Source organism: Hemitrygon akajei, chromosome 6, assembly GCF_048418815.1.
Source record: "Hemitrygon akajei chromosome 6, sHemAka1.3, whole genome shotgun sequence".
Lineage (NCBI taxonomy): Eukaryota > Metazoa > Chordata > Chondrichthyes > Myliobatiformes > Dasyatidae > Hemitrygon > Hemitrygon akajei.
Window position 1 is genome coordinate 30,062,516 of NC_133129.1, and position 22,076 is coordinate 30,084,591.

General features: G+C 43.0%; 1 protein-coding gene and 1 long non-coding RNA gene across 2 annotated transcripts in view; one reads left to right on the forward strand and one right to left on the reverse strand.

Annotated features, from left to right (window-relative positions):
• The window catches only part of LOC140728937 (N(4)-(beta-N-acetylglucosaminyl)-L-asparaginase-like), a 37,887-nt gene extending 31,046 nt beyond the window's left edge, over nucleotides 1-6,841 (reverse strand). The window contains exon 1 of the mRNA XM_073048049.1: nucleotides 6,645-6,841. Coding sequence (XP_072904150.1) covers nucleotides 6,645-6,762 — 118 coding nt within the window. The 5' untranslated portion in view covers nucleotides 6,763-6,841. The remainder of the gene's footprint in view (nucleotides 1-6,644) is intronic.
• LOC140728938 (uncharacterized) overlaps nucleotides 1-19,219 on the forward strand; it is a 70,970-nt gene extending 51,751 nt beyond the window's left edge. Inside the window, exons 2-3 of the long non-coding RNA XR_012099216.1 lie at nucleotides 16,327-16,387; nucleotides 18,912-19,219. This is a non-coding gene — a long non-coding RNA (uncharacterized lncRNA). The remainder of the gene's footprint in view (nucleotides 1-16,326; nucleotides 16,388-18,911) is intronic.
• Nucleotides 19,220-22,076: the final 2,857 nt, after the last annotated feature.

The following is a 22,076-nucleotide window of genomic DNA, read 5'->3' on the forward strand; positions in this document are numbered from 1 at the left end:
CGTGGAATGTACTACCTGAGTCAGTGGTGGAGGCAGATACACTAGTGAAGCTTAAGAGACTACTAGACAGGTATATGGAGGAATTTAAGGAGGGGGGTTATATGGGAGGTGGGGTTTGAAGGTCGGCACTACATTGTGGGCCGAAGGGCCTGTAATGTGCTGTACTATTCTATGTTCTACGTTCTAATCACAGAAATAAATAAAAACATTTTTGATGAAATAAAGCTCCTAAGTTCTCAACTAAACATTTGACATTGTGTCTTGGCAATTTTATAGAAATGGCTTAAACCTCTTACTTCAAGCACATGCCATGTAGAGTTTAACCCATCAAGAAAATGCAAACCTGTAAAGCAATACGTACAACACTCTGGAGGAACTCAGCAGGTTGGGCAGCATCCGTGGAAACGAGCTGTCAACGTTTCAGGCCAAGACACTGACTGCTCGTTTCCACGGATTCTGCCCGACCTGCTGAGTTCCTCCAGCGTGTTGTACGTGTTGCTTTGACCCCAGCATCTGCAGTGTACTTTGTGCAAACCAGTGAATATTGGGCAAGAATGGATTAAGTAGTTGAAGCAGATATGACAGTAATATGACAGTCTACCACTTTTATTAGCAGCTTGTTCCACACTCTCACGACCCTCTGAGTGAAGATATTCCCCTCATGTCCTGCTAAAAACATTTCACCTTTCACTGTTAACCCATGACCTCTAGTTGTAGTCTCACCCCCCTCAGTGGGAAATGCCTGCTTGCATTTACCCTATCTACAGTACTGTGCAAATGTCTTGGGCACATATATATAGCTAGGGTGCCTAAGGCTTTTGCACAGTACTGTATTTGACAACATGGAGCAGAGAGCAAGTCTGTAAATCTGATGGGAGCAAAGGATGTTGGGAATGGTGAGGGTGGACCGACCGCCACGGGAGGGGTGTGGGACAGGTGGCAGAGAACGAGTGCCGGGGGAGGGGGGTTGGCGCGGGTGAGACACCAGGCAAGCTCGTTTAGTTCCATACAATTGGTTTATTAACCAATTCTGAACGCCTCTTTGCTGCTTCCCCTCTTCCCAACCATGATTCCACTCTGCCTGCCCTCTCTCCCACTCTCCGTCCACAATAGAGACCCATATCAGAACCAGATTTATCATCACTCACCTATGTCATGAAATTTGTTTTTTTTTTGTGTGGCAGCAGTACAATGCAATACATAAAACTACTACAGTACTGGGCAAAAGTCGTAGGCATTCTAGCTAGATATATATGCCCAAGACTTTTGCACAGTACCATACATGTGAATTCCGCCAAGACAATGTGACATTTAAACTAAATTCAATAAATCAGATATGCTTCAACAGTACATTACCTTCAGTGCCACAAGGCGTGGCAAAGAACGATAACAGAATAACTTTAAAACAATACACACCTTCTTTAGGAAATTAAATCTGCTTACTCATTTGCCCCATGTACATACACTTCCAAACTGACAAGTCCAGTTATCTCTTAATAATAATTCAGAGACAATGAGATGAACAATAAATACTGGGATTGCCCAGCAATACACTTTGTAAACAAATAAATAAAGCCATTGTGTAAACGTGTCTGTCACAGTTTAGAGATGGATATGACAGGGGGCGGAACGGTAGTTTAGTTCAATTCCTGCCACTGCCTGTAAGGAGTTTGTACATTCTCCCCATGATGGTGTGAGTTTCCTCCATGTGCTTTGGCTGCTACTCCCAGAGTATAAGTCGAGACTGAATACCGCAGCACCAGCAGTGAGGATCAAGAAGGTATGGACAAGGGAAGCACAGGAGCACCTACAGGACTGCTTTGAATCGGAAGACTGGACTGTATTCAAGGATTCATCTTCGAACCTGGATGAGTATGCTGCAATTGTTACTGACTTCATTAAAACCTGTGTGGATGAGTGTGTGCCTACAAAGACTTACTGCACATTCCCAAACCAAAAGCCATGGATGAACCAGGAGGTACGTCGTCTGCTGAAGGCTACATCTGTGGCATTCAAGTCTGGCAACCCAGATCTCTATGAGAAAACCAGGTATGATTTGTGGAGGACTATTTCAAGGGTGGAGATGATTTCGAACAAGGTTGGGGGCAACATTGGATGCACAACAACTCTGGCAGGGTTTGCAAGATATTACTTCCTACAAAGTGAAACCCAATAGCATGAATGGCAGCGATGCTTCACAGTTTAACATCGGTAGCTGAGCGAAGGGCGCTGAGTAGGCTACGGTCAATTATGGATAACTCTGAACATCCTCTACATAGCACCATCCAGAGACAGAGAAGCAGTTTCAGCGACAGGTTACTATCGATGCAATGCTCCTCAGACAGGAGGAAGAGGTCAATACTCCCCAATGCCATTAGGCTTTACAATTCTACCGCCAGGACTTAAGAACTTTTTAAAAGCTATTATTAATGCTTTTTGAGATAGTGATTTAGATGCATATCATATTTTTTACTGAGTTAAGTATTGTATGTAATTAGTTTTGCTACAACAAGTGTATGGGACATTGGAAAAAAAAGTTGAATTTCCCCATGGGGATGAATAAAGTATCTATCTATCTATCTACTGGATGAACTCAGCACCTTCTATGCACGCTTTGAAAGGGAGAACACAACTACGGCCGTGAAGGTCCCTGCTGCACCTGATGACCCTGTGATCTCCATCTCAGAGGCCAATGTTAGACTGTCTTTGGAGAGAGTGAACCCTCACAAGGCGGAAGGTCCCGATGGAGTAACTGGTAAGGCTCTGGAAACCTGTGTCAACCAAGTAGCTTGTGTATTCAAGGACATTTTCAACCTCTCACTGCTGTAAGTTCCCATTTGCTTCAAAAAGGCAACAATTATACCAGTGCCTAAGAATAATGTCAGCTGCCTTAAAGATTATTGCCTGGTAGCACTCACATCAACAGTGATGAAACACTTTGAGAGGTTGGTCATGACTAGACTGAACTCTTGCCTCAGCAAGGACCTGGACCCATTTCAATTTGCCTATCTGCACAATAGGTGATGCAATCACAATGGCTCTCCACACGGCTTAAGACCACCTGGACAACACAAACACCTATGTCAGGATGCTGCTCATCGACTATAGCTCAGCATTTAATACCATCATTCCCACAACCCTGATTAAGAAGTTATGGAACCTGGCCCTCTGTACGTCCCTCTGCAATTGGATCCTTGACTTCCAAACCGGAAGACCACAGCCTGTGCGGATTGGTGATAACATCTTCTCCTCACTGACGATCAACACTGGCGCATCTCAGGGGTGTGTGCTTAACCCACTGCTCTACTCTCTGTATACACATGACTGTGTGGCTAGGCATAGCTCAAATACTATCTATGAATTTGCTGATGATACAACCATTGTTGGTAGAATCTCAGGTGGTGACGAGAGGGCATACAGGAGTGATATATGCCAACTAGTCGAGTGGTGCCACAGCAACAACCTAACACTGAACGTCAGTACAACAAAACAGCTGATTGTGGACTTCAGGAAAGGTAAGACAAAGGAACATATACCAATCTTCATAGAGGGATCAGAAGTGGAGAGAGTGAGCAGTTTCAAGTTCTTGGGTGTCAAGATTTCTGAGGATCTATCCCGGTCCCAGCATATCGATGTAGCTATAAAGAAGCCAAGATAGCAAAGTTTGAAGAGATTTGGCCTAGCAATAAATATACACAAAAACTTCTATAGATGTACCATGGAGAGCATTCTGACAGGCTGCATCACTGTCTGGTATGGAGGGGCTACTGCACAGGACCGAAAGAAGCTGCAGAGGGTTGTAAATCTAGTCAGCTCCATCTTGGGCACTAGCCGACAAAGTTCCCAGAACATCTTCAAGGAGCAGTGTCTCAGAAAGGCAGCGTCCATTATTAAGGACCCCCAGTACCCAGGGCATGCCCTTTTCTCACTGTTACCATCAGGTAGGAGGTACAGAAGCCTGAAGGCACACACTCAGTGATTCAGCAACAGCTTCTTCCCCTCTGCTATCCGATTCCAAATGGACATTTAACCCTTGGACCCTACCTCACTTTTTTAACATACAATATTTCTGTTTCTTGCACTTTTTAAAATCTATTTAATATGTGTATACTGGAATTGATTTATTTATTAGTGTTTTATTTTATTCATTTTTTTCTCTTCTACATTATGTATTGCATTGAACTTCTGCTGCTAAGTTAACAAATTTCACGTCACATGCCGGTGAAAATAAACCTGATTCTGATCCCTACAGTCCAAAGACGTACCGGTTAGTAGGTTAATTGGTCTCTGTAAATTGTCCCACGATTAGGCTAGAGTTAAATTGGGAGTACAGTACAAAGGGCAAGAAGGGCTTACTCTGGGCTGTATCTCAGTAAATGACAGGGAAGTTTAGAACACCATCATTATATCCATAGAGAAAAATTGAGAGAGCAGTATGAGGAAAGACAAGCCCATTCATAAAGGTAAATATAACAACAATTTCTACAGCTTCTTTTGGAGAAAATATTCAGCAAAAATAAAAAAACATGGTCAATAGCTACCAAAATGGGTCAAACTCGAGAAAAAAAAGTTAACTTTGATTCTAATATTGCAGATGTAAAACCTCCCTAATAAAAGTTTTCTTAGCCGATGTAGCACCAAGTCCATTATAATCAGTCATTACCAGTTTGCAAATCTGAATGGCAAGCTGTTCCATTTTATTAAGCACAATGCACGCTCATTCTTATTTTTGGTCTTCACTCTGCATAATTTCCCTGCATTGCTGCAGGCTTCACAAATAAGAGTTGATGGGTTTGAATTTAAAAAGATCAAAATAATAAACTATGTGAATGCCTTCAGGTGGAAATTCCCAGACCACAACTTGGTATGCACAGGCAGAGCTTTTCTTCCACCTTGGCTCCTTATCATCAATATTCTGCAGGTCAACAAATCAAATCCGTACCTAGGGAACAATATGTTAACAATGCTGTTTTGAAAAGAATTGGGAGTATTGCAACAGTACTTGCTGCTCGATGATATTTTGATTGTTCTGTAATCAATACTACCTTCGATGTTGCAATTATATTGTCCCTTCTGTGCTGACTTCATAGTATCAGGGCACATAACTTCACATCTCAGTGTTGCAGGTCAGGCTTAATTAAAGTCCATGGCTGATAAGGGTGGGTGTTTGCACTGGCCAGTGCTAAAAGGAGAATAATACAACAGTTGAAGAGATTGTCCCAGAGCAGACACATTATTAGCCCTAATGTCAAGGCATTTGAAGCAAGAAATAAGAATCAGAATCAGGTTTATTATCACCAGCATGTGCCGTGAAATTTGTTAACTTAGCAGCAGCAGTTCAATGCAATACATAATAATATAGAAGGGAAAAATAAGTAAATCAATTAAAGTATATATACAGTACGTACATTAAATAGATTAACTGTAGTCCAAAAACAGAAATATTTTAAAAAGTGATGTAGTGTTCACGGGTTCAATGTCCATTTACGAATCAGATGGCAGACGGGCAGAAGCTGCTCCTGTATTGCTGAGTGTGTGCCTTCAGGCTTCTGCATCTCCTCCCTGATGGATGCTGCAGGAACTCAGCAGGTCAAGCTGTGGGTCGAGAGCCTTCATCCACACCTAAAGATATAGGGGTGATAGCCTATGTAAGGGAGGGAAGGGTTGGGGCAAGAGCTGGTAAGTGATAGGTAGATCCAAGTGAGGAGATGTGGAATAGAAGCAACTGCAGAGGCTGGAACGTGATAGGTGGAGGTGACGAAGGGCTGCAGGTGATGGAATCTGAAAGGATAGGAAGGAGGAGCATGGGGTCAACTAGGGAGGTGGGACAGGCAGATAGGGACAGTGTGAGACCTATGGGGTGATGGGCAGATGGAGTGGGCTCAGGAGGGGAAAGAAATAGGGTGATGGGTCTGGAAGTGGGGGGGGGGGGGGAGTGTTGGCGAAGGGCAGCTCACTGGTAAAGAGACTTGGTATCTCAGAACACCGCAAGAACACCTTCCTGTCTTGGTGCTAACTAATTGTGTGGAGTTTGCACATTCTCTCTGTGACAGCATGGGGTTTCCTACTGCATTCCAAAGACATCAGTTGGTAGCTTAACTGGCCATTAAACTGCCCTGGAGGAAGTTACTGAGCATATGCGAAGAATTTAAAAAATAATAATTTTTTAAAAAAGATTGTCAATGGCTAGCACAAACCCAGTGGGCCGAATGCCTATGTCCATTCTGTACTTTTGTCCCGTGAAAGTCATGGACAAGAGGAACATCGCCACTTGCAGGTTAGCTGCTTAATTACTATCCTGACTGACAAATATATCACTGGCAGAGAAATAATTTCACTACACCGAATTCTGGAGCACTGTACTGTGCGGGTCGCCTCACAGTAAGGGTCCGCAATTTTGAAGGCAGTAGCTGCGAACTCCCCAAGGGTAAATGGAAGAAGGGCACTTACCCACTCCCTCCTATGCGCGGAGAATGCATTTAACAGCCTACATTTCCTCAAACAGCATCGGGACGCGACATCAAAACAGTAAATAGCGTATCAGTGTGCAATGCCTGTGGCCAAGCCAAGTCACACTGTAGGCAAAGCTGGAGAGAGAGGCAGTAACTGGTTTTCCTCTATGCTGGACGGAACTTCACACTCACCCCGGTGCGCAGCGTCTGCAAAGCCCCACGTATTGAGCACCAGGGGCACCTGGGCAACTGCTCGTAAGCTATGGGTGCTCAGCGCCAGCAGCAACGGGACATAGCTCGGGAGCCCCATGGCAATGTCCGGCACTCCGGCGCTCTGGCACTCTTAGTGCTTCTCGCAGACTTCCTACTTCACCCACGTACGGTGGCTGCAGGAGGCCACCGTGGAAGCAACGCCTCTGCACTGAATTTAAGTCAGTTCTCAGTCCTAGAATAGTTCCGCCGGATCAAAGCATGGCCTTTCCATTCAATCCATATTACTTTATTTGAAGGTTAAGCATTTTCTGTTGCAGTAAATAATGCTTCAACTGCGATGCACTTTTCAATTCTCTGACCAGTTCCTGGATGCTTCGATCTCCGGGAAGCGTCGATGGTCGCTTTAAGAACTGGACTCGGAAATTGTGCTGATTTTGGAGTGCATTGAGCACATTTTATTTCTTGGTTTTGACTGGTGGACAAAGCAAACAGTTGGAATAGAAAAAGGAGAACCGTTAATTAGGGGCAGAATTTGTCTCCACAGCTGCCTATGGTAAAGAATTCCACAGTCACTACTCTCTGGCTAAAGAAATTCCTCCTCATCTCCGTTCTAAAAGGATGCCCCTCTATTCTGAGGCTGTGCCCTCTGGTCTTAGACCCACCCATTATCTCCACATCCTCTCAATCAAGGCCTTTCACCATTCAATAGGTTTCAGTGACGTCACCCCTCATTCTTCTGAATTCTAATGAATACAGGCCCAGAGCCATTAAATGCTCATCATATGACAAACTTTTCAATCCTGGATTTATTTTCCTTTAAACTCTCTCCAGTTTCAGCACATCCTTTCTAAGATAAGGGGCCCAAAACTGCTCTCAATGCTTGTTATTAAATTCTTTGAGTGTTGCCAGTTCTAAACAATCTAGTCTGAGATCTTAAAGGCAAACACGAGGAAATCTGCAGATGCTGGAAATTCAAGCAACACACACAAAATGTGGGTCCTGACGAAGGATCTCGACCCGAAACGTCAACAGCGCTTCTCCCTGTAGACACTGCCTGACCTGCTGCGTTCCACCAGCATTTTGTGTGTTGTTAGTCCAAGATCTGTCTTCTCTTGCTAATGTAACATTTATTTGATGCCTTTAAGGTAGCAAGCATCACAAGGCATTTATTTGACCGAACTGATTTGACAATGAGCAACACAAGAAACTTACAAAACAAAGGATCAAAACCTTCAGAATCAGGTTTATTATTGCTGATGTGTCATGAAATTTGTTGTTTTGCAGCAGCAGTATAGAGCAAGACATTAACAATATTGTAAGATACAAAATTATTCAAGTAGTGTACAAGAGGAATAATGAGGCAGTGTTCATGAGTTTAAAGTAAAATTTTATTAGAGTGCATACATGTCACCACATACAACCTTGAGATTCCTCTTCCTGTGGGCATACTTAGCAAATCTATGGAACAGTAACTGTAAACAGGATTGATGAACAACAAACTGTGCAAATGCAAATATAAATAAATAGCAATAAATTATGAGCATGAAGTAACAAGACAGAGTGGACTGCTTCAAAACTCTGCTGTCGGAGGGGAAGAATCTGTTCCAAAAACTTTGCGTGCGAGTCCTCAGGCTCCTGTACTACTGCCCTGATCGTAGTAACGTGGACGGTCAGATGAATGGGGTTAAAGAGGTGTCTTTAAGGAAAGAGGTTTAGGGAGTGGAGGTTTTAGCTTAAACTTTTGGTAGCTGAAATCACAGCTACTCTTGATATGATTATAGTAACCCAGGTGAAGAGTGGAATTGCTCCAGGAATATACGGACTCCTGGATTATGTGTGCTCTGGAACTGTTTAAAAATATGCATTCTGCTGTGCAGCTTCCTTACTGAGGACCAGCTGACACTTCTAGTGTTAATTAAATGTGACACTCTGGGTTCCACTGCACAAGTCTAGGAAAGGCACCATCCAACCCCACCAAACGTGGGAGATTGAAGTGCAAGGCCCCCCAAATCCCCCTGTTTGTGTGGATACTGCATGATGTGTTACCCTGTTACAAATCAGTACCACAAAATAACAGACAGTACATTGCATACAATTAAAAGATTTAGCTTTATACTTCTTAATTTGACTAAAGGGTTAGTAAAGAAAAAGCAAAAAAAAGGAAAGGGCCTATTTTAAATGAAAGTCTAATGTGCACAAGTTGGAGCTCACAGTTTCCCTTTGCCGATCCTCCTTCAATCTCACCAGGCTTCATTGAATCATGGCCCCACTCCGGGTCGACTGTTCTGACCTCTTCTCTCTTCTGCCCTCTCAAAAGCCCCAAGCCCAACCTTAGTGTCCTTCACCAGAGAAATCTCCCCGAATCCATTCATCCCCATTGGATGGCAAACATTTCTCCGAGCTCTTATCTTCAACAGTAACCCAAACAAGCAGCTTACACAAAAAAACAGAAAAGCATAACAGAGAAAAAATATGAACCATGTGAACCAGGACATTACATCAACATTGACCAATCCAACAGACAGCAGTTTCTAGCATGGCCTTCAGCTTCTGGGATGGTTGCTCTTTTTTAAGCTTAAAGATTAAAAATTAGCTTTATTTGTCATAAGTGCATCAAAACACACAGTGAAATGGGTTGTTTGCATTAATGACCAATACAACCTAAAGGTGTGCTGGAGACAGCCCGCAAGTATCCTCACACATTCTGGCACCAAAACAGCCTGTCCACATGCTTACTAGAACAAAACAGAACTCAATGAAACAGAACACAACAAGTAACAAAACAACAACAGCAAAACAAGACCCTTTCCTCCCTCCCACACATCCACACATGGCAGTTCTCCAACCCCAGGAGAGTCCTCTAGGCCTCCAGTCTCCAGGCTTCAGCCATTGGACTTTAACTTCTGAATTTCTGATCGACCTTCAGGTTTTGATCTTCAGGATCCATCCCCTCACTATCTCATGACAGGACCCCAAACTCTAGGCTTGCAGTTCCTCGCTCGCAGATGGAGCCATGTCCTCGGCCCAACAATCAACCATCTTTCTTCCATTATCAGATCAGAATAGGTATAGTCACTGGTGATTGAACAATACTGAATTCCATTCACTAGCAATTGAAGCAGCCCATGCCTGCATGTAGTATGATCTATATTGCATTCAAGCATCGGCTGCTCACTGGCCAGTGATATATCCAGTGCATTATCCTTACTGATTCCCTTACCATTAACTTCCTGGAGATCTCCACTGGAGCTCAGAAAATCACCTGGACCATCCCCATAAATACTGAGAAGACAAGAGCAGATCAGAGGCAGGATATCCTGCCTTTCTACATTGATTGTAGAAATTGCATTCATAGTAATTCCCTCAGTTTCTTTCTTTGGGAGTGAGTTCCACCCGGTATGAATTAGAGGAGGGTGGAATACGAGGCTGATCCATCATGGAAACAATTTGGATCTGTCTGTATGTTCTTTTTACTGGTGACTGACAAATTACCAAACTAAAGACCACATAAACCCCTTTGAATCTCCGGGTAATATTAGTGAGGGCAGTGGAGGAGCGCTTAAAGGCTGCTTCATATGGATGGACTGGACAATATTCAGGAACTCATCTTCAAGTCTGAATGAGTACGCTACAGTTGTCACTGACCTGGACAAAGCCTATGTGGATGAGTGTGTGCTTCTGTGAACATACCAGACATACCCAAATCAAAAGCTGCGGATGATCCAGGAGATTCATAGTCTGCTGAGGGCCAAATCTGTGGCATTTAAGACTGGAGATCCACAACTATACAAGAAGTCCGGGAACAACCTACAAAAGGCTATCTTAAGAACAATACTATGGTACAATTGACGTTAGAGACAGAATCAGATGCACATCAGATCTGGCAGGGTTTGTAGAATATTACTTCCTACAAAACAAAACCTGACATCATGAATGACTGTGAAGCTTCACTCGCAGAGGAGCTTGAACACCTTTCGTGCATGTCTTAAAAGGGAGAATAAAACGACATCTGCCCTGAGTTTTGGAGGTTGACGTCAGAACATCTGTCTAGAGAGTGAACTCTCGCTAGGTGATAGGTCCTGAAGGTGTACCAGGTAGGGCTCTGAAAAATTGTGCCAACCAACTGACGAGACCATTGAAGGACATCTTCAATCTCTCACTGCTACATTGAGTTTCCCACCTGATTCAAAAGGACGAGTCATACCAGTGCTCAAGAAGTGCAGGGTAAGCTGCCTAAATGACCATTGGCCAGTGGCACTCACATCTACTTTGATTCAGTGCTTTGAGCGGTTGGTCATGGCTACAATCAACTCCTGCCTTGGCAAAGACCTGGACCCTCTTCAATTTGCCCATCTCCACAACTGGTCGATGGAGAATGCAATCTCATTGGCTCTCGAAGGCCTTGGATCACCTGCACATTAGTAGAACTTGTATCAGGCTGCTGTTCATTGACTACAGCTCAGCATTCAAAACAATTATATCCTCATTTCTGAACAACAAGCTCCAAAACCTGGGCCTCTGTATCTCCTTTTGCATCTGAATCCTTGACTTCCTCATCAGGAGACCACAGTCTGTAGGGTTTGGAAATAACATCTCCTCGCTGACAATCAATACTGCCACACCTCAAAGATGTGTGCTTAGGTCAATGCTCTGCTGCCTCTACACCATGGCTGTGTGGCTGGGGACAGCTTAAAAGTCGTACAAGTTTGCTGACTACACAACTATTTTTGGCAGAACTTCAGATGGTGATGAGGAAGTGTATAGGAGTAAGATAGATCAGCTGGTTAGGTGGTGTCACCCATTGCACTCAACATCGGAAAGACCAAGGAATTGATTGTGGACTTCAGGAAGGGTAAGTTGAGGGAACACACACCAGTCCTCACTGAGAGGTCAGAAGTGTAAAGGGTGAGAACATTCAAGTTCCTTGGTGTCAATATCTCTGAAGATCAACCCTAGGCCCAATATATTGATATAATTGTAAAGAAGGAATGACAGCAGCTATATTTCAATTAGGAGTTTTAGGAGACTTGGTATGTCACCAAAGGCATTTGAAAATTTCAAAATGTACTTTGATAATGCTGACTGTTCAACTTTTCCTGAAGCTGTCTGTGTTTTATCACCTAAGTAGTTAATCACAGATATGAACTTCAGGCTTCCATGCAGAAAACAGCAACTCAAAGGCTTGAGAGAGTCATAGAAATGTACAGCACAGAAACAGACCCTTTGGGTCATATAGTCCATGCCAAAATGATTTAACCTGCCTACTCCCATTAAACCGGGACCATAGCCCTCCATACCCCTACCTTCCATTTACCTATTCAAACTTTGCTCAAGTTTGGAAATCAACCTCGCATGCACCAGTTGTGCTGGAAGCTCTTTCCACACAGCATGACCCTCTGAGAGAAGAAATTTCCTCTTGTATTCCCCTTAAACCTCACCTTTCATTCACCCTTAACCAACGACCTCGAGTTGTAGTCCCAACCAACTTCAGTGGAGAAAGCCTACTTACATTTACCCTATCTATACCCCTCATAATTTTCAATACCTCTATCATATCTCTCCTTGATCTCCTACATCCTAAGGCATGAAGTCCTCATCTGTTCAACCTTTCCTTATAACACAGATCCTCCAGACTCAGCAACATCCTTGTAAATTTTCTCTGTACTCTTTCAACCTTATTTAAATCTTTCCTGTAGGTAAGTGACCAAAACTGCACACAGTACTCCAAATTAGGCCTCACCAATGTCTTATACTACTTCCACTTAACATCCCATCACCTGTACATAATACTTTGATTTATGAAGGCAAATGTGCCAGAAGCTTTCTTTATGACCCTATCTACCTGTGACATCTCTTTCAATGAATTATAGACCTGTATTCCCAGTTCCTTTTTTCTCTACCACACACCACAGTGCTCGACCATTCACTGTGAAAGACCTACCTTGGTTGGTCCTACCAAAGTGTAACACCTTGCGTTTGTCTATATTGAATTCCATCTGCCATTTTTCAGCCCATTTTCCCAGTTGATGCAGATCCCTCTGCAAGCCATGTTAGCCTTCCTCACAGTCCACTGCACCCTCAGTCTTGGTGTCATCCGCAAATTTTGTTGACCCAGTTAACCATATTACCTCCTCTGTCATTAGGGATGTTTTAAATAACCCTGCTAGGGCCTCGGTAAATTTTGCACTTGCCTCGTGCAGGGGGTGAGAGAACACCATGTCAGGCTCTGAGGATTTATTCACTCTAATTTGCCTCAGGACAGAAAACACCTCCACTTCTGTAATCTATGTAGGATCCATGAAGTTGATGCTGCTTTGCCACACTTCCATAGATTCTGTGTCCATCTCCTGAGAAAAATAAAGATGCAAAATATTTATTTAAGGTGTCTCCCATCTCTTTTGGTTCCACACATGGATTACCATTCTGATCTTCCAGAGGACTAATTTTGTCCATTGCAATTGTTTTGCTCTTAACATATCTGTATAATCCCTTGGGATGCTCCTTCATCTTGTCTGCTAGGGCAACTTCATGCCTTCTTTTTGCATTCCTGATTGCTTTCTTAAATGTTCCCTTACAATTCTTATATTCCATAATCAACTCATTTGTTTCTACATGCCTATATTTGTTACTCATCTCCAGATGAAGTATCACACACTCTCCTTTTGGGAATTCTACATATTAAATAAGGAAACTTTCCTGAATGAATTTGACAAACTCTGTCCCATCTAGTCCTTTTACAGTGTGGGAGTCCCATTCAGTACATGGAAAGCTGAAATCACCTACTGCCTCCAGAAGACAAGGTACATCATTAAAGACCCCTCACACCCTCTCCATGAACTGTTTGTTCTTCTGCCATCAGAAAAACATTACAGGAGCATCAAAACTAAAACCACAAGGCTACTGAACAGCTTCCTCCCACAGGCAGTCAGATTGCTAAATAGCTGCTCTACCTGACTCTGCTTTGGACACTTTTAACCTGCACTAGACACTTATAACTTTTTTTTTAAACTGACATGTGGCTGTTGTATTTTACTATTTATTGTTATGTTTATTATTCAGTGTTGCATTTGCTATGTTATGATTGCACTGCTCCTGGGAAACGCTGTCTCATTCTGCCCTGCAGAGCTGATGTACGGTTAGAATGACAATAAAGTTTTTGAATCTATAACAACCTTCTATTTCTTGCAACAGTCTGTGATCTCTCCACAAGTTTGTTTCCCTCAATCCCTTGGACTGTTCGGCAGTCTGTAATAAAGCCCATTTAACGTGGTCATACTTTTCTTACTTCTCAGTTCCACTCATAATGCTTCAATAGAAGGATACTCCAGTCTGAGCACTGCTGTGACATTTTCCCTGTCTAGTAATACCACTTCTCCTCCTTTAATCCCTCTCTCTGTCATACCCAAAACACCGGAACCCTGGAATATTGAGCTGCCAGTCCTGCCCCTCCTGCAACTGATGGCTGCAATATCACAATCCCAGGTGTTGATCCATGCCCTGAGCTCATCTGTCTTTCCTATGATACTTCTTGCATTGAAATATACAGTTCAGGACATTAATCGCACCATGCTCAACCTTTTGATTCCTGACTTTGTCTGAGGTCTTTACAACATCTGTCTTTACAACCTCTCCACTAACTGCACTTGTACTCTGGTTCCCACCCCCCTGCAACTCTAGTTTAAACCCCACTGTGTAGTACAAGCAAACATTCCCGATTGGATATTTGTCCCCTTCCAGTTCAGGTGCAAACCATCTCTTCTGTACAGGTCTCACCTCCCCTAGAAGAGAACCCAATGATCCAAAAATCTTATGCCCTTCCTCCTGCACTAACTCCTTAGCCATGTGTTCAACTGTATAAATCTTCCTATTTCTTGCCTCACTAGCACATGGCACAGGTAGCAGTCCTGAGGTCATAACCCTGGAGGTCCAGTCCTTTAACTTAACACCTAACTCCCTGAACTCCCTATGCAGAACCTCATCACTTGTCCTACGCATGGCATTGGTACCTACATGGACCATGGGCTGTTCACCCTCCCTCTTAAGATGGCTGAGGACTTGTCCAAGATAAACCAGACCCTGACACCCAGGAGGCAACATGCCACCTGGGAATCACTTTCTCACTCTTTCTGTTCCCTTAACAAATTCCCTATCTGAACAGTTCACCTCTTCTGCCCCTTTCCCTTCTGAATTGCAGAGTCAGACTCAGTGCCAGAGTCCTGACTACTGTGACTTTCCTTTACTAGCTCACCCCCCCCCCCCCCCCCCCCCCCCAGTCCACAGTATCCAATGTGATTGTTACACGAGCGTGGCAGTGGAAATGAACCCAAGTGCAGAACACAGGCACAGAGTCAGGAGGTTATTGACCTAGCAAGCGTGGAATCAGTATCCAGGAGAATCACTACCCGGAGTCCAGGGTTGGAAGAGAATCCAGGAGCAATGCTAGACTTAGAACTAACAGTCCTAAGACCCATGAACCAAGGTTACTCACACCAAAGTCAGCCAACAAACTGGCAGCTCCTCATTGTGATCACAGGGTCTTTATCCTGCATTTTCTGATGGAAAGCAGGTGTGTGTAGTTAGTGGAACCTGGGAATGATTGGAAACTAAATGAGGGGATTGAGGCCCAATTCCTGAGGTAAATAGCAAGGAGGAGGATTGCCAGAAGGGACCATAACAGTGATATACCTGTTGTGGAGGGAGGTGGCCACAGGGATACTCTGCACTGGCTGTTTAACACCTCACTCCTTCTTGACTGTCTCTCAGTTTCCTGTGTCCTGCACATTAGGTGTAATTACCTCTCTATATGTCCTATCTATCATCCCTTCAGGCTCCCGAATGATCTGGAGTTCATCCAGTTCCAGCTCCATCTCCTTAATGCGGATTGCTAGAAGCTGCACCTTTTCACTGTTGTAGTCATCAGGTACACCGAGGGTCTCCCTGCCTACCCACATCCCGCAAGAGAAGCATTCCACTACCATGCCTGGCATCTCTCATGTTCGAACTGAGAGAATGTAAAAAAAGGGGGAAAAACTCCATGTACAGCTTTTCTTGTTGCCTTTTCTGAAACCTCGAAGAGCTAAAGACTCAACATTTCCACTCTAGTTCTGTCACTTGAACGATTGCCACTGTGATGATGCTCACAAAATCTTTACAAAATGGCATGGGAACTTAATAATAGTTGTGCATCTTGTGTTGTGCAGAGGACTTTTGTTTCCACAACATTCTACCGCAATGTTTACTCGCTTCTGCACATCAGTTTTGGAGAAACAGGGATGATTCTGCAAAATACCAAGGGCTTGTGAATGCCTCATTGAATCTGGTCGAGCCCAGTCGCAGAAAAATAACCCATTTTCAGCCTTTGAAGCACAGTCACAAGTGGCCGATAGCTTCATTACTTGAGATGAAGGATGAAACACGATGCATATTAGATCTTAAATACTCTGCCAAAAAATATTTAACATTTTCCAATTACATTAAATTTTCTATTTAACATTTAATGCACAATTATTAAAGTGTCAAAACTACATTATTTTGATGAAGTAATGCACATTTCAATGCATACAATAATTATAGCTCATGCGTGTTATGGCAGAAAATTTTAGATGTAAGAAACGTACCTTAAATTAAGCTTAAAATTAATCTAATTTATTTTAATCTGTAGGTTATACAGCAACAGTGGAAACCGTATGCAAAACAGCACTTAGCTTCTCTCTGTCAACCAGGTACTGGTAGTGGGATTACTCGAGTCAAGTGTGATGATTTCCAAAGGGGCTGTCTATTGTTGGGTCCTGGAGGCTGCAGGGGCTGATCTGGGATCCACATAACTGGAGTGTTAGGGTGGTTTCCCTTAATGGAGAATACCCGTGTTTGACTTTGTTTAACATGGGAGGCTGATGCACAGGCAGCCACCACACAGTTCTTGACAGATCAGGGTCAGGTTCGAGTGGCAGGGGGTGCAAGATGACTGGGGACACTTCACTGCTGTAGCCTTCCTCCAGCATCACTGCCACTGTGATGTGCCGTCATTTATTTCTTCATCGATACAATGCGGAGTAGATCCTTCCAGCCCTTCAAACCATGCCACCCCAGCAACCCAACCATACCAGTTAACCCTAACCTACTCACGTAAAATTTACAATTGACCTACCCAGTACGTCTTTGGACTATTGGAGGAAACTGGAGCACCTGGGGAAAATCCATGCATACCATCGGAGGATGTATAAGGAATCCTTACGGAATGGCTCTAGAATTGAACTCCAAACTCCAGAAGGCCCTGGGCGTAATAGCGTCATCTTAACTGTGTCACCACTGCCAGCCCCACTGTGGAGGTCTTCATTGGATGGCTCTTTGTCTGGAACCTCCCCTTTGACCTTTCCGCAATGGGTGATCCTATCAGGAGCTAAGATCCAGATGGCTAAACTCCAAACCACATCACTCTTGAGATCTCTGGAACTGACGAGCCTTTCCATCATGACAAGATCACGATCCTCAGAGAAGACCAACCTGGTAAAACTCTGGAAATAAGAGTATCAGTCATTTTAGATGTCACTATAATGACACTGTTCAGTCATTTTTATGTGCTGATGGCTTATTTTAAAAGCACGTTGCTATTATGGCATTATCAATAAAAAAATCAAGTATATTTAAATAATTCTCTGTATCCCAATAGAGCCATCACCTGTTTATTTTGTTATTAGTCCTATATGGAATGTGAGCCTGTCTGATCAGGGCAGTGATTATTGCCCATCCCTATTTTCCCAATTAGCTGAATGGTTTGAGGAACCATTTCAGAGGGTAATTAAGTATCAATCATAGTGGTGTAAGTTTAGAGGTATTTAAAGGATCAAAATGTTCAAATGTTCATTTTATTGTCAAAGTATGCATGTACAATACAACTCTGATATTCATCTTCTCCAGATAGCCAAGAATTTGGAGAGATATAATCTGATTAGGGATAGTCAGCATGGCTTTGTCAAGGGCAGGTCATGCCTTATCAGCCTGATTGAATTCCCTGAGGATGTAACAAAACACATTGATAAAGGTAGTGGATGTGGTGTATATGGATTTCAGTAAGGCAGTTTATAAGGTTCCCCTTGTGATGCTCCTTCAGAAAGTAAGGAGGCATGGGATCCAAGGAGACCTGGCTTTGTGGATCCAGAATTGGCTTGGCCATACAAGGCAAATGATGGTTGCAGATGGTTTGTATTCTGCATGGAGGTCAGTGACCAGTGGAGCTCCACAGGGATCTGTTCTGGGACCCCCTCCTCTTTGTGATTTTTATAAATGACCTGGATGAAGTAGAAAAAGGGTGAGTTAATAAGTTTGCTGATGACACAAAGTTTGGGGGTGTTGTGGATAGTCTGGAAGGTTGTCAGAGGTTAAAATGGGACATCGATAGGATGCAGAACTGGGCTGAGAAATGGCAGATGGACTTCAACCCATATAAGTGTGAAGTGATTCAATTTGGTAGGTCCAATTTAAAGACAGAATATAATATAAATAGTAAGACTCTTGGCAGAGTGGAGGATCTGAAAAATCTTGGGGTCCATGTCGAAAGGACACTCAAAGCTGCTGTGCAGGTTGACAGTGTTGTTAAGGTAGCGTATGGTGTGTTGACATTCATCAACCATAGGATTGAGTTCAAGAGCCTTGAGTTAATGTTACGGCTATATAAGACCTTGGTCAGACCGCACTTGGAGTACTGTGTTCATTTCTGGTCACCTCACTACAGGAAGGATGTGGATACTATAGAGAGAGTGCAGAGGAGATTTACAAGGATGTTGCCCGGATTGGAAGGTGTACCTTATGAGAATAGGGTGAGTGAACTTGGCCTTCTCTCCTTGGAGCGACAGATGATGAGAGGTGACCTGATAGAGGTGTATAAGATGATGAGGGGCATTAATCTTGTGGATAGCCAGAGGCCTTTTCCCAGGGCTGAAATGGCTAACACGACGGGGCATAGTTTTAAGGTGCTTGGAAATAGGTAGTGAGGTGATGTCAGGGTTAAGTTTTTCACGTAGAGTAGTGGGTGCATGGACTGCACTGTTGGCAACAGTGGTGGAAGTGAATGCAATAGGGTCTTTTGAGAGCCTCTTAGGTAGGAACATTGAGCTTAGAAAAATAGAGGTCTATGCGCTAGGGAAATTCTAGGCAGTCTCTAGAGTATTTCACAAGGTTGGCACACCATTGTGGGCTGAAGGGCCTGTAGTGTTATGTAAACTTCTATGTTCTATGTTTGAAATACAGAAAAGACCATAGGAGTCATTGAAAGAAAAGACATCAAACCCCTTCCTTCGTGAAAAGGAAAAGAAACAAATCTCGCAAATGCCAGCCCTCACCTCCCCAACCAAGAGCTAACAGATCACCCACACGGAAAACGGTGGCTGTAACATCAAACCCCAAACCACCAACCCCCTACCTCGCATAAACATCAGTGACAATAACATCAAACCTTCAACACCCCCCCACCCCCACAAGGCACCTATCCAGGGACAGAGCACAAGATCATTCGATCAAACTCCAAGTGGCATGCCAACCTTTGCCGAAAAACTATCAAAAAGAACAAGCAGAAGGATGAAGCCAGGTAAGAACAACTTATTTCCTTCCATGAACGTGTTCAATCAACCAAATTGGACTTTAAAGGTGATCTGTTAATTTTACTTGTCACCTAACACTGAAGTAGTTTTGAATTTCCAATGAATGGAGAAAAATTGGGCAAAAATCCCAGGTACATCACCAAAACATTTGTCCTGCTATGGTGTAGAGATTTATAAAATCACAGGCATGTCACCAGTACATTTGTCCTGCTATGGTCTGGAGATTATTAAAATCATGAGGGGCATGGACAGGGTGAATCAAGGACTAGAGGACACAAGTTTACAGTAAAAAGGGAAAGATTTAATTGAACTTGAGGAGCAACAAAGGGTTGTATCTTTTTTCAATGAGCTGCCAGAAAAGTTGTTGAAACAGCTACATAGAACAGTACAGCATAGTACAGGTCCTAAGACCTGCAATGTTGTGCTGTCCCTTTAACCTACTCCAAAATCAATATAACCCTTCCCTCCCACATAGCACTCCATTTTCTTTTCATCCATGTACTGATTTAAGAATCTCGATTTAATGTATCTGCCTCTACCTCCACTCTGGCAATGCATTGCACACATCCATCACTCTTTCTGTAAAAAAAAAACTGCCTCTGACATCCCCTCTATATTTCCCTCCCAATACCCTAAAACTATGCTCCCTTGTATTATCCATTTCTGCCCTGGGAGTAAAAATTTGGCTGTCCACTCGATCTATGCCTTTTAACATCTTGCACTACCTCCCTCTGCAATTGAATCCTCAACTTCTGAACTGGAAGACCACAATCTGTATGGATTGGTGATAACATCCTCCTCACTGACGATCAACACTGATGCACCTCGGGGTGTGTGCTTAGTCCACTGCTCTACTCTCTCTATACCCATGACTGTGTGGCTGGGCATAGCTCAAATACCATCCATAAATTTGCTGATGATATAACCATTGTTGGTAGAATCTCAGATGGAGTTAAGAGGGCATGCAAGACAAGATATACCAACTAGTGGAGTGGTGTCGCAGCAACAACCTTGCACTCAATGTCAGTAAGACGAAAGAGCTGATTGTGGACTTCCGGAAGGATAAGACAAAGGAACACATACCAATCCTCACAGAGGGATCAGAAGTGGAGAGAGTGTGCAGTTTCAAGTTCCTGGGTGTCAAGATCTCTGAGGACCCAACATGGTCCTAACATATTAATGCAGCTATAAAGGAGGCAAGACAGCAAATATACTTCATTAGAAGTTCGAAAAGATTTGACATGCCAACAAAAACACTCAAAAAAATTCTGTAGATGTACTATGGAGAGTATTCTGACAGGCTGCATCATTGGTATGGGGGGGTGGGGGGGGGGGTGGTGGCTATGGCATAGGACCAAAAGAAGCTGCAGAGGGTTGTAAATTTAGTCGACTCCATCTTGGGTACTAGCCTACAAAATACCCAGGACATTTTTCAAGTAGTGGTGTCTCAGAAAGGCAGGGTCCATTATTAAGGACTCCTAGCACCCATAGCATGCCCTTTTCTCATTGTTACAATTGGGTAGGAGATACAGAAGCCTGAAGTGACCCAGTCAGCAATTCAGGAACAGCTTCTTCCCTTCTGACATCTGAGTCCTAAATGGACATTGAACCCTTAAACACTACCTCACTTTTTAAATATAGGTTATTTCTGTTTTTACACATATACTGTAATTGACTGATTGATTCGAGATTATGTATTGCATTGAACTGCTGCTGCTATGTTAACAAATTTCACAACACTTGCCGGTGATAATAAACCTGATTCTGATTTTTATCAGGTCGCCTGAAATCCTCCTTCTCGCCAAAGAGGAAAGCCCTCGCCTGCTGCACCTTTCTTCATAAGATATGCTCTCTAATCATCTCCTCTGCACTCCCTATAGCCTCCACATCCTTCCTGTAATGACAACTGAACACAATAACAACTTTTAAATTGCAATTGGACAGGTACATGTGTTGGAAAATTTAGAATGGTATAGACCCAAAGCTGGCAAATGGGACTAGATTTGGTGGGGCATCTTGCCCAGCATGAACCAATTGGTCAAGGGGCCAGTTTCTACACTATTTAACTCCATGACTGTGACTCTACCCTACAGATGATATTGGTCCACAACTGCATTTGTCAGATTGACTAGATGCAACCAATGAGAAAAATGCAATGCTAATACAGTCTGAATAAAACGATTTAATCTTTACTACAATTTCAAGGGACTGTTTTTTAAACATTTTGTACTTTCAATTTCACAGCTAGGCAAAACTTGCCTGCTTAGTGAGCAATTGTTTCATTGGGACTAATTCAGAAAGAAAAAACATATTGCAGTTTTTAAATGGTTATTTGAGGCTAGATTGTTCTAACAGTAATGACTGTAATGCTGCTGCAGTATAAAACAAGATAATGGCTCCTATATATATTCATTATATTCCTATGTTCCAGAGAATGTTGATACGAGCCCAGGTAAAACTTTACCCAAAGCAGTTGCAACTCTGTCCCCCTGGAGTTAGAATATTTGAGTGTTAAATCCCACTGCAGGGACTTAAAGACAAACATCTCGGCAGACATACTACAACAGCACTTTGGGAGTACTATTGATGATCTACCATCTTGCTAATATGCATTTAAAGCTGCAAAGTCTAATTGTTACACAAAAAACAAGGTAAAGGAACATTGGAATACGTGAATGAATATTAACACACAAATCACAGAACCTAACAATACCGATCAGGAAAAACATTATGAAAGCAAAGCTATATTTTATTACTGGAGGGACAGAGTTGAAAAGTGGAGAATTTATGCCAAACCTGTAATCAAACCTTGGTT